Source organism: Elephas maximus, chromosome 5 (genome assembly GCF_024166365.1).
Source record: "Elephas maximus indicus isolate mEleMax1 chromosome 5, mEleMax1 primary haplotype, whole genome shotgun sequence".
Taxonomy (NCBI): Eukaryota; Metazoa; Chordata; class Mammalia; order Proboscidea; family Elephantidae; genus Elephas; species Elephas maximus.
Window position 1 is genome coordinate 164076661 of NC_064823.1, and position 13008 is coordinate 164089668.

The window sequence follows — 13008 nt, forward strand, 5'->3', positions numbered from 1 at the left end:
GGCACCTAAGAACAACAAATTTAGTTAAAGGCAAAGATGACTAAGGTGTGCCTGACCCAACCTGTGGTCCTTTCATTAACCTCGTAAACGTGACAAGTTTGACAATGAAAAAGGAAGATTGAAGGAGAATTGATGCCTTTGAACTATGGTGTTGGCAAAGAATATTGAATGTAGCATGGACTGCCAGAAGAACAAAGAAATCTGTCTTGGAAGAAGTACAGCCAGAATGCTCTTCAGAAGTGAGAACGTGGAGACTCTGGCTCACTTACTTTAGACATGTCACCAGGAAAGTCCAGTCGCTGGAGAAGGACGTCATGCTCTACAAAGTAAAGTGTCAGTGAAAAAGAGATCCTCCATGAGACAGATTGACACAGTGGCCACAACTTTGAACTCAAGCATGCTTACGATCATGAAGATGGCACAGGACCAGGCAGCACTTCGTTCTGTTATACATAAGGTCGCAACGGGCTCAAGCATAACAACAATTGTGGGATGGTGCAGGACTGGGCAGTGTTTCCTTCTGTTGTGCATAGGGTCACTATGAGTTGGAACAGACTCGATGGCACCTAATAACAACAACACACATACGGTTGCCATGAGTAGGAGCCAGCTGGATGGCAGCTAACAGAAATGAGATTTTAGTTAAGGTTTTGTGATAAGGTCAGGAGCTGCCATTGAGGAGAAGAATGTTGGGCACAAGGAGAATTTCTAAAAAGCAGGTTGTCTTGGAAATGGTCTTGGCCCAGCCGTGGTTCAGAAACTTTCTCAACTGGGGCCTCAAATCTCCAGCAGTAGTTCTCAGTGAGAGGGACAATATCAAGGTTTATGAAACCAGACCTCCAGTGGCCTGCCTTCGTTTGCCAAGGGTCTAACCATTTTCCCAAACTCTGGCTGGAGTCATCCTAAGGAGCCCATGTGCCAAGACATTTCGATCACTGCTTGGAAATTCATGGAACACACTGGATGCATGGGTTACTGTGCTAGGCAGAGTGGGGGGCAGGAAGTCCATAATTCAATCTTTTTCTCAAGGAGTGCATAGTTTTATTTTTATGTAGTCCATCCATCTTTTCTTGTCCACATCTGGATTTTGAGTCATAGTTCGAAACCTTCTCCCACGCCTGGTTATAAAGGAATTCACCTTCTGTTTTTTTTTGGACTCAAATTTTTAAATCTAGAGTCTCAAATATCTTTGGAGTTTCTTCTAGCCTGTAATGTAAGTTAAATATGCAATTATACCCTTTTTTCCATTGCTACCAGTTGTCTTTACCCTTGTTATTAACAAGTCCATCTTTTCCACATTGTTTTGAGACACTGTCTTTATCATGTGCTATATTTCTGTACATATTTGCGTGTATTTCTGGACTTTCTATTCTGTTCCATCAAATTCTCATATTCACTAACAAATACTGGCACTTTCGTGGTCATTTGTAGACGTATACAAGGCTGACTCAGTAATCGCTAATTCGGTGTTCACGGGGACTGCATAGAACTTAATAACAGGAACTGACTATTTTACTGCTTTTGTAAATGGGATCTTTTCTCTCATTGCATCGCATGTGTATTATCTGATATAAAATTAACATGCAAAAAGGAGTAGCTTTCATATATCCTGCTACTTTACTACATTTTTTTGATCTGTGTTTTACTATGGATTGTCTGGTGTTTTCTGGGTATTCCTTCATCTCACAGTCAATAGAGATAGTTTAATTTTTTCCTTTCCGTTCTTAAATTTCTGATCGTTTTCTCTTTTCTAAATGCATTGGTTAGTACTTCCAATCCCAAAAACCCACTGCCATTGAGTCGATTCTGACTCATAACGACCCTATAGGACAGAGTAGAACTGTCCCATAGAGTTTCCAAGGAGCACCTGGACGATTCGAACTGCTGATCTCTTGGTTAGCAGCTGTAGCACTTAACCACTACGCCACCAGGGTTTCCATGTACTTCCAATACGATATTAAAAGTTATGGGTTTTGAAAATGGGTCTCCATGCCTTGTCTCTGACTTAACAGGGATGCCTTCGTGTTTCTAAGTAAGATGCTTGCTCTTTGAAGTTAGTGCATGCTTTGTGTCATGTTAAGGGAGTATCTGTTGATTCCAATCTTTTTGACTTTTTTCATCAGGAAAGGGTATTGAATTATGCCTTAGGCCTTTTTTGTCATATTCGGAGAGAATCATGTGATATTCTTTTTAGACCTGTTATGATGGTGAATTATATTACTGCTAAAATGGCAACTGTCTGATGTTAAACCATCCTTGAATTCCTGGAATAACTAATTGTATTAGTAGATTGTCTGATATTAAACCATCCTTGAATTCCTGGAATAACTAATCGTATTAGTAGATTGTCTGATATTAAGCCATCCTTGAATTCCTGGAATAACTAATTGTATTAGTAGATTGTCTGATATTAAACCATCCTTGAATTCCTGGAATAACTAATCGTATTAGTAGATTGTCTGATGTTAAGCCATCCTTGAATTCCTGGAATAACTAATTGTATTAGTAGATTGTCTGATATTAAGCCATCCTTGAATTCCTGGAATAACTAATTGTATTAGTAGATTGTCTGATATTAAACCATCCTTGCATTCCTGGAATAGTCCCATCTGGCCATTGTGTGGTCACAATGTGGTGTATTGGTTTCTGTTTGCTAATATATTTTTTAGGATTTTTGCATTGGTATTTACAACTAAGATTAGTCTTGGGTTTTGTTTTTTGTGCTATCCTTTACCAGGTTTCTGCATCATTTTTATCTGCACTTCAAAAAAAAGAAGAGATTTGGAAATTTTCTTTTATTTCCTCTTGAATAATCTATGAGTTTTCTTGGTCTTGAATATTTGGTAGAATTCATCTATGAAACCATCTGGGTCTGATACTTTTTTTTTTTTGTGACAGTAATTCTTTGACAAGTTTCTCTGCTTCTTCTATGGGAGTTGGTCTGTGTAAGCTTTCTAAGCAAGAAGCGAGGATGGCGAGATTTTGTCTCACACACTTTGGACATGTTATCAGGAGGGGCCAGTCCTTGGAGAAGGACATCATGCTTGGTAAAGCAGAGGGTCAGCAGAAAAGAGGAAGACCCTTAACAAGATGGGTTGACACCGTGGCTGCAACAATGGCCTCAAACATAACAATTGTGAGGATGGTGCAGGACTGGGCTGTGTTTCCTTCTGTTGTTCACAGGGTTACTTTGAGTTGGAACCAACTCGATGGCACCTGATAACAACAGCAAGTTTTCTAAAAACAATTTGGCAAATTACACTTTTTCTATGAGAGTATTTATTTCATCCGGTTTTCACAGAGTTGTACAAAGTGTCTTTCTTGACTTTTCTTTTTTGTGGGGCCACTTAAGGATCTCATAACTTTAGAAGATAAGAATTATGTGAGTTGTCAGGGACTGGAGAAACCCCAAGAGTATGGCCCCCGGACACCTTCTTAACTCAGTACTGATGTCACTCCTGAGGTTCACCCTTCAGCCAAAGATCTGATAGGCTCATGAAACGAAATGAGACTAAATGGGCACACCAGCCCAGGGGCAAGGAAGAGAAGGCAGGAGGGGACAGGAAAGCTGCATGAAAGGAAATGGGGAACCCACTGTTGAGAAGGGGAGAGTGTTGACAACCAATAGGGTTGGCAACCAATGTCCGAAAACAATATGTGTATTAATTGTTTAACGAGAAACTAATTTGCTCTGTAAACTTTCACCTAAAGCATAATAAAAAAAAAAAAAAAGAAAGAATTATGTGACTTGGGCTCACTTACTGCATCCATGGGTACCAAACTTTAAAGTTGTAATAAGATGGAAGGAGTCCCTGGTGGTGCAGATGGTTAAGTTCTCGGCTATTACCCGAAGTGTTGGTGATTCAAACCTACCCACAGGCACCTCGGAAGGAAGGCCCGGTGTCCTGCTTCTGAAAACCAACCATTGAAAACCCCACAGAGCACAGTTCTACCCTGACACACACAGGGTTGCCAGGGGTTGGAGTAGCCTGGATGGCCACTGTCTGGGTGATACTTCCAGGTCCAAATGAGATAAAACACATGAAAGCATATTATAATACATAAAAAATATAAGAATATGGTTATTTTTCAGACTATACCTAGTTGCTATTCTGTATGCAAAACCCTCTGGCCGGTATTCAGTGCTGTACGAGTGGGTGCAGTGCACTAGACTGTGACCTTGGGTGCGTCTCTGAGCCTCAGTTTTCCATCAGTAAAATGGGAGAGCTAGACAGATAATCTACAGCTGTGCTTCCAATGCTAGGATTCTGCTTTTTGATATAATGGCCGAAATATGATGTAAAGCTCATTCTGAGTAATGACCTTGTTGTTTGTTGCTAGGTGCCGTTGAGTTGGTTCCGACTCACAGTGACCCTGCGTACAACAGAACGAAACACTGCCCAGTCCTGCGCCATCCTTAGGCTCGTTGTTGCAGCCACTGTGTCGGTCCATCTCGTCGTATTCTGAGCGCCTTCCAACCTGAGGGGCTCATCTTCTGGCACCATCTCAGACAATGTTCCGCTGCTATCCATAAGGTTTTCACTGGCCACTTTTTTCGGAAGTAGACTGCCAGGTCCTTCTTCCTAGTCTATCTTAGCCTGGAAGCTCAGCTGAAACTTGTCCACCGTGGGTGACCCTGCTGGTATCTGAATACCGGTGGCATAGCTTCCAGCATCGCAGCAACACGCAAGCCCCCACAGTACGACAAACTGACAGACGTGTAGTGGATACGAAATTAGGGGTTAGGGAAAAAAGCGATTTGGACATCACATACCTGGACTTAACATCCTCTTCCACCATGAACAAACTCCAGAGGGTCAGTGTTGTGACATAAACAATATCAAAAAACAAAAAAACAGTTGCCGCTGAGTTGACTCAGACTCACGGCTTCCCCAAGTGTGTCAGAGTGAACTGTGCTCCGCAGAATTTTCAGTGGCTGATCTTTTGGAAGTAAATTGCCAGGCTTTTCTTCTGAGGAGCCTCTGGGTAGACTTGAACCTCCAACCTTCAGTCAGCAGCTGAGTGTATTAACACTTTGCGCTGCCCAGGGACTCTGGCACAAAGGATAGCAGCGTTAGAGTCTAGCTGACCCGGCTTCTGTTCCCGGCCTGCCTCTTATTATTGACTCCCTGAACCTAGCCAAGAGCTTAACCTGTCCTCCTCCCAGTCTCACCCTCTGTAAGATGGTGGGAAGAACGCCTCTCTTGAAGGGTTACTGTGAGGACTAGATGTGATGTGTACTGAAAACTTAGCGTGTTGCCCGACACATGGTAGGTACTTAATAGTATCATGCTGGTTCTGCGGTAGCATTCTCGCCTTCCATGTGGAAGACCCAGGTTCAATTCCCGGCCAGTGTATTTCATCTGCAGCTACCACCCGTCTGTCATGCTGGGTTGCTGTGATGCTAAACAGACTTCAGTGGAGCTTCCAGACTAAGACAGACTAGGAGGAAAGGCCTGGCGATCTCCTGAAAACCAGCCAATGAAAACGCTAAATCACAATGGTCCAATCTGCAACCAAGCACGGGGGGAGCCCAGGACCAGGCAGCATTTGGTTCCGTTGAGCGTGGGGTCCCTATGAGTCGGGTGCCGGCTTGACGGCAACTACTAGCAGCAATGACTGTGGAGGTAATTTTGACCCCGTGGACTCCCTGGAAGGGTTTTCGAGTTACCCGGAGGCTTGTAGACTGCAATTAAACGTTCTGATGCGGCCGTGCTTTGCAGTTTTGTGGCTCTCGGAGGAAAAGGCTGCCATAGGCCTAGCAGCAGAGGGCAGGAGGGCTAGTCGGCTCCTGGGCCGTGTTCTGAGCCCTCTCCTGTCCAGCAACCTTGGTGTAACTGTGCAAGTATGCTCGCAGTCACCCTGGGGCGGGAGCCAGCCCTGCAGAGGCAGGGCGGTGGGTGTCGGGTTTCTGAAACCATGCTCTGATGGTGATTTGAAAACTATTTGGTGTTTTAAACCCCCACATCCTTCTTGAAACTGAAATTGAATATCATGCAATTGACACCAAGTGGTGATGCCAGGCTCTGGGTCACGGCCCGGCTGCGGCCGCCTGGCTTTGGGGCTGCTCGGAGCGGAAGGGAAGGAGCCGTGCTTTTGTCTGGATGCTGCGTGAATCTTCTGGCTGACCTGGGGTCAGCAAACTTGTTTTTCACGTTCTTCTCATTGTTAGCTACCATGGAGTCGCGCCCCTACTTATGGTGACCCCGTGCACAACAGAGCGCGATGCTACCCGGTCCTGCACCGTCCCCACGATCGGCCATGGATCAAACTGCTGTCATCTATAGGGTTTTTGTTAGCTGGTTTTTGGGAGTGGATTGCCAGGCCTTTCTTCCTAGTCTGTTTTAGTCTGGAAGCTCCACTGAGACCTGTTCAGCATCACAGCAACACAAACCTCCATGGACAGAGGGGTGGTGGCTGTGCTTGAGGTGCCTCGGCCAGGAATTAAACCTGGGTCTCCTGCACGGAAGGCGAGGATTCTACCACTGAGCCGCACTGCCCTTGTTTTCCTTGTTGCAAAACTCCATTCACTGCTCAAGCTGAAAATGAAACACTTTGAGTAAAACCGGACGTTCGTATTTTGACGTTTCCAAACCAGCAGGCCTGGTGATACACCTGTTCTCTCCTTTGTTGCCAGCAATGGAAGAGTTACTAGTTGAACTCCGGCTCTTCCTGGAACTCCTGGACCATGAGTACTTGACGTCCACTGTCAGGGAGAAGAAGGCCGTGATCACCAACATCCTGCTGAGGGTCCAGTCCACCAAAGGTGAGTGCCATCCAAACCTGTGACCTAATCCCAACCTCTTTCTCTTTCCGCGCCATCTTTAGGTCTGCTTCTTGTAGGACGCGGGGATGTGTCTGCCCCTTTGTTAATTATTCGTCAGGAGTTCAATGGGGCCTGTGCTTCCGACTGGGCATTAAGTCCCTCTCTAGGCAGAGAGAGAAAAAAGCCTCTAAGGAGAGAGTGGAAGGGTGGGGACTGGGGATGCCAGGGTGCCCAAGACCATCCCCTTATCCCGAGATTCACTGGAAGCACTGACTCACAGGACTGAGCTGTGCTCATGGCCAGGACTGATTAGAGTGCGCGGTGAGGGGTGGATCCTAGGGGAAAAGACAGGTGGAGCTGGAGGAACCCAGGTGAGCCTTCCGGCACGCCCTCCCTCCCCTGGTGGTCACCAGAGTCTACTCTCCTCCAGCTATGGAAATGCAGCCCCATGGATGGACTGCTTTTGCCCAGGGAAATCCACTGGAGATGCAGCATCCGGGGTTTGTACTGGAGGCTGGTGACGTGGGCAGCTCTGCCTGGCAGGTGCCAAAATTCAACTCCCAGGAGGAAAGGGGGTGTTCACCACAGTGTCGGCACGGTGAACCACTCTTACCAGTTAGGCTAGGGGGGATCGTCCAAAAATCCAGGTTCCCAACTCCAGCCCAGGGCTGACTGTGCTAACAGGCCCTTGTGGAGACAGCAGCCCCAGGCTTGCTGGGGAGTCCTCTCTGCCAGGCGGCTGCGTCAGAAACGCAGGCTGAGTCCTGATGCAGAGGGCAGCCAGGCACAACTAGGGTGCTGTGGGGAGAGTCCGGGCCAGTTGGTGCCAGATGGGAGTGTTGGAGTGTGTGACGTTCTCGGCTGGACGGCGCTGTGGGGGCTGTTGTTGTTACTGGTGCCAGTGACTGGATTCCAACTCAGTGACCCTGTGTGACAGAACAGAACTGCCCCATTGGGTTTCCTAGGCTGTCATCTTTACAGGAGCGGGTCGCCAGGCCTTTCTCCCTTGGAGCCGCTGGGTGGGTTCGAACCTCCAACCTTTCTGTTAGCATCTGAGCACTACACTGTTAAGCCACCAGGGTTCTTTCTGTAGGGCATAACCAGATGGAAAAAAACCAAACCAAAACAAACCCTCGCCATCAAGTCAGTTCTAACTCATGGTGACCCGATGTGTGCCAGGGTAGGACTGTGCCCCACAGAGCTCTCATGGCTGTGATTTTTATGGAAGTAGATCGCCAGGCCGTTCTTCTGAGGCTCATCTGGGTGGATTTGAACAGCCAACCTTTTAGTTAGCAGCCAAGCTTGTTAAGCATTTGCACCACCTGGGGACTCCAGGCTACCCTGCAAGGCTCCTTATACTTGGTGGTCATGGTGTGAACCCCAAAGTCATCTGCCTCTTGCAAATGCGTGGCTGTGTATGAGTTACCAAACCCCCACGCCTCCATCTCCTCATCCATGAAGAAGGGCAAAGGAAGACTGTCTGGCTTACGGGAATGTTGTCAGGACCGGAAGGAAATAATATCAAAAATTTTAAAGTCAAGCCTGAGACCCTGTAAATGTCCTGTGAAGATGGACTGTGGATTTTAGGCTTCCTTTTAGCAGCAGAGGTAGCATTTCTTTTCAGCCTTCCAGCCGTGACAGACTCCTCGTCTGAACATCGCACGGGTCGGGTTTTTGTGTGTGGGGCGGGGGGGAGGGGAGACTTTAATTACAAAGTCCATTCCTTTAACACAAATGCAATCCTTTAGACTTGCTTCTGTGTCAGTTTTGGTATATTGTGTTTTCTAAGAATTTATTCGTTTTAACTGAATGTTCGTATATATTGGCACCAAAGAGAGCCCTGGTGGTGCAGTGGCTAAGCACTCGGCTGCTAACCAAAAGGTCCGCGGTTCAAACCCACCAGCCGCTCTTCAGAAGAAAGATGTGGCAGCCTGTTTTCATAAAGCTTACAGCCTCAGAAACCATGGAGGGCAATTCTACTCGGTCCTACAGGGTTGCTAGGAGTTGGAATCAACTCCACGGCAGTGGGTTTGGGGTTGGTTTTGTCACCAAGGTTTTCTGAATGCCCCCCCCCCATAATCGATTTCATTTCTTTACGACCTGCAATGATGTCCTCATCACCGTTCTTGATATAGAAAATATTTGCTCTTTATCTTTTTATTGTATTCTGGACATTTTGAATATTGTGGTGTAAGACTCCCAATTTTATTGGCCCTTAAGGAGCCGACTTTTGCCTTTTTTTCCCTTTGATCTATGTGTGTTTCTGTTCTACTTCATTAATGCTTGTCCTCATGTTTGTTATTTTTTCACGACCATTTTTTTTTATTGCTGTAAAACTAGATAACCCAGCACCTGCCAGGTGAACGTCTTTCATGTGAACAACTCAGTGACACCAGTTACAGCTACTATGTCGTGCCATCATCATCTATATCCGTTGCCAAAATTTCTGTCGTTGTAAACAAACTCAGCGCTTCCCAAACAACGTTCCCACCTCCCCCTCCCTCCCGTCCCCGGTAACCACTAGCAAACTTCAGTCTCCACGCTTTTGCCTATTCTGGATATTTCTTCTGAGACCACACATTACCTACTCGCTTCCCTGCTGCGGTTTTTGAGCCCCCTGTGCCTTACCACGTGCTGCTTGCTTCCTGGATTCCTCCCTCTCTTCCTCCGCCATGCTTCCTGCCGGAAGCATCTTGCGAAGTTTTCCAGTTCATTGATTCTCTCTTCAGCTGTTTCATTTTCCTTTACTCCCAGCCACCGATTTCTTAGTTTTGCTGGTTGGATTTTAGAGGTAGAGTTTCCATTCATTCTTTTCCTCTTTTGTTACTGTTTTCAGTTCTCTGCCAACATTCTTGTCTCCTTGCAGCTTATGGTGGTCAGGTACGGGGTCTTCTGTCTCTGTTCCTGTCTTCTACCATAGCACTTAAGGAGTTCTGCTGGAGCAATGGTTAAGCACTTGGCTGCTAACCAAAAGGTGGTTGTTTGAACCCACCCAGTGGCTCTGAGGGAGAAAAGGCCTGGCAATCTGCTCCTGTAAAGATTCCAGCCCAGGAAAGCCTGTGGGGCAGTTCTACTCTGTCAGTGGGATCTATATGAGTTGGATTCAACTCAACAGCATCCAACAACCACATATATTTGCTTCTTTCATATAAGTGAGGTCAAACAGTATTTGTTCTTTTACAACTGCCTGGTTTTGCTCAGCCTGATGTTTTGACAGGTCATCCATGTTGAGTCTCCTGGCTTTCTGAGAGGCAGTGAGGCCCCACAGCCAGTGCTGCCCCTGTAGCTGCTGATGTTTACCTTAGCCCTTAACTTTTTTTTAGTCTTAGAACTGTCACCTGCAAAATGGAGAGTGGCCTTACCTACCTTAGGACTGCTGTGAGGGGTGGAGAAAACCTTACCTACCTTAGGACTGCTGTGGGGGGTGGAGAAAACCTTACCTACCTCTTTACACCTCAGGACTGTTGTGAGGGGTGGAGAAAACCTTACCTACCTCAGGACTGCTGTGAGGGGTGGAGAAAACCTTACCTACCTCAGGACTGCTGTAAGGGGTGGAGAAAACCTTACCTACCTCAGGACTGCTGTGAGGGGTGGAGAAAACTTTACCTACCTCAGGACTGCTGTGAGGGGTGGAGAAAACCTTCCCTACCTCAGGACTGCTGTGAGGGGTGGAGAAAACCTTCCCTACCTCAGGACTGCTGTGAGGGGTGGAGAAAACCTTACCTACCTCAGGACTGCTGTAGGGGGTGGAGAAAACCTTACCTACCTCAGAACTCCTGTGAGGGGTAGAGAAAATCTTCCCTACCTCAGGACTGCTGTGAGGGGTGGAGAAAACCTTCCCTACCTCAGGACTGCTGTGAGGGGTGGAGAAAACCTTCCCTACCTCAGGACTGCTGTGAGGGGTGGAGAAAACCTTCCCTACCTCAGGACTGCTGTGAGGGGTGGAGAAAACCTCACCTACCTCAGGACTGCTGTAAGGGGTAGAGAAAACCTTACCTACCTCAGGACTGCTGTGAGGGGTGGAGAAAACCTTACCTACCTCAGGACTGCTGTGAGGGGTGGAGAAAACCTTACCTACCTCAGGACTCCTGTGAGGGATGGAGAAAACCTTACCTGCCTTAGGACTGCTGTGAGGGGTGGAGAAAACCTTACCTACCTCAGGACTCCTGTGAGGGATGGAGAAAACCTTACCTGCCTTAGGACTGCTGTGAGGGGTGGAGAAAACCTTACCTACCTCAGGACTGCTGTGAGGGGTGGAGAAAACCTTACCTGCCTCAGGACCGTTATGAGGGGTGGGAAAAACCTTACCTACCTCAGGACTCCTGTGAAGGGTGGAGAAAATCACAGTTGGCAAAGTGTCAGGACAGATCTCAGACCGTGGACGTGCTCATGGCACCCCATCCTCCCCCTCCTCAACCCAGCCTGTGGTTTGCTTCACCCTTACAGGTTTTGAAGGGAAAGAGCATGCTCAGAAGCAAGAGACCACGACCAGCCTGCCGGCCCCTCCACAGCTGCCTCTGCCTGAGATCCCTCAGCCCTGGCTGGTGAGTCCCCCGACCGTGCTCGCATTCTGGGGGAGTGGAGGCCACAGATTTTTTGGGTACCCAGGAACTTCTAGGAGCCCTGGTGGTGCAGTGTTTAAGAGCTCAGCTGCTAACCAGAAGGTCGGTAGTTCGAATCCACCAGCCACTCCTTGGAAACCCTGTGGGGCAGGTCTAGTCTGTCCTATAGTCACTATGAGTCAGAATGGGCTGAATGGCAATGGGTCTGATTTTTTTTTTTTTAATGGAGTTCCTAGGTGGCACAAATACTTAAGCACTCAGCTACTAGTTGAAAGATCGGGAGTTCGAGTCCACCCAGAGGGGCCTCGGAAGAAAGGCCTAGCGATTTACTTCTGAAAAATCACCCACTGAACACCCAGTGCAGCTTAGTTCTGCTGTGATGCGCACGGGATTGCCAGGAGTCCGATTCAACTCCACGGCACCTGGTACCAGCTGCATCCAAGACAAACCTAGTAGATCACCAGGCCTTTCTTCCAAGACACCGCTGGGTGGACCCGAATCACCAGCTTTTCTTTTAGCAGCCAAACATGTGAACCATTTGCTAGGTGTTATTTTGTTTATTTTTTGTTTTTTAGTTTTATTATATGCTTTTTTTAGGTGAAAGTTCACAGACCAAATTAGTTTCTCATTCAAAAATGTGTACACAGAGTGTTTTGTGACATTGGTTGCAATCCTTCAGTGTGGCAGCACTCTCCCCCTTTCTACCCCGGGTTCCTCCTGTCCATTCTCTCAGGTTCCCAGTCCCTTCCTGCCTTCTTGTCTTTGCAGGTGTTGCCAGTTTGGTCTCCTATACTTGATGGAACGAAGAAGCGTGTTCCTCACGTGCGTTATTGTTTGTTTTGTGTTGTTGTTAGGTGCCAGTCGGTTCCAACTCATAGTGACCCTATGTACAACAGAACAAAACACTGCCCAGTCCTGCACCATCCTCACAATCGTTGCTACGCTTGAGCCCATCGTTGCAGCCCCTTTGTCAAGCCACTCATTGATGGTCTTCCTCTTTTTCGCTGACCCTCTACTTTACCAAGCACGATATCCTTCTACAGGGACTGATCCCTCTTGATAACACGTCCAAAGTATGTGAGACGTAGTCTCGCCATCCTCGCTTCAGGATGTATTTTGGAGCGTTCTGGCTGCACTTCTTCCAAGACAGATTTGTTTGTTCTTCTAGCAGTCCGTGGTATATTCAATATTATTCTCCAGCACCTTCATTCAAAGGCCTCAGTTCTTCTTCAGTCTTCGTTATTCATTGTCCAGCTTTTGCGTGCCTGCAAGGTGCTCGAAGACACCATGGCTTGACTCAGGGCCACCCTAGTCCTCACAGTGACATCGTTGCTTTTTAACACTTTAAAGAGGTCTTTTGCAGCAGATTTACCTAATGGGATGTGTTGTGTGATTTCTTGACTGCTGCTTCCAAGGGTGTTGATTATGGATCCAAGTAAAATGAAACCCTTGACAACTTCAATCTTTTCTCCATTTTTCATGATTTTGCTTATTGGTCCAGTTGTGAGGTTTTTTGTTTTCTTTATGTTGAGCGCTTCAAGTTCTTTTCATTTTCAGCAAGCAAGGTTGTGTCGTCTGCATAATGCAGGTTGTTAATGGTCTTTCTCCAATCCTGATGCCCGGTTCCTCTTCATATAGTCCAGTTTCTGGGATTATTTGCTCAGCATACGAATTGAAAGG

The 13008-nt window shown here is 47.0% G+C and overlaps 1 protein-coding gene across 6 annotated transcripts in view; it reads left to right on the top strand.

Moving 5' to 3' along the window:
* The window catches only part of AFAP1 (actin filament associated protein 1), a 198420-nt gene that overhangs the window by 51539 nt on the left and 133873 nt on the right, over positions 1-13008 (top strand). For all 6 annotated transcript variants that reach the window (XM_049886706.1, XM_049886703.1, XM_049886700.1 and 3 more), the window contains exons 2-3: positions 6638-6766; positions 11213-11310. In XM_049886706.1, the coding sequence (XP_049742663.1) occupies positions 6638-6766; positions 11213-11310 (227 nt within the window). The remainder of the gene's footprint in view (positions 1-6637; positions 6767-11212; positions 11311-13008) is intronic.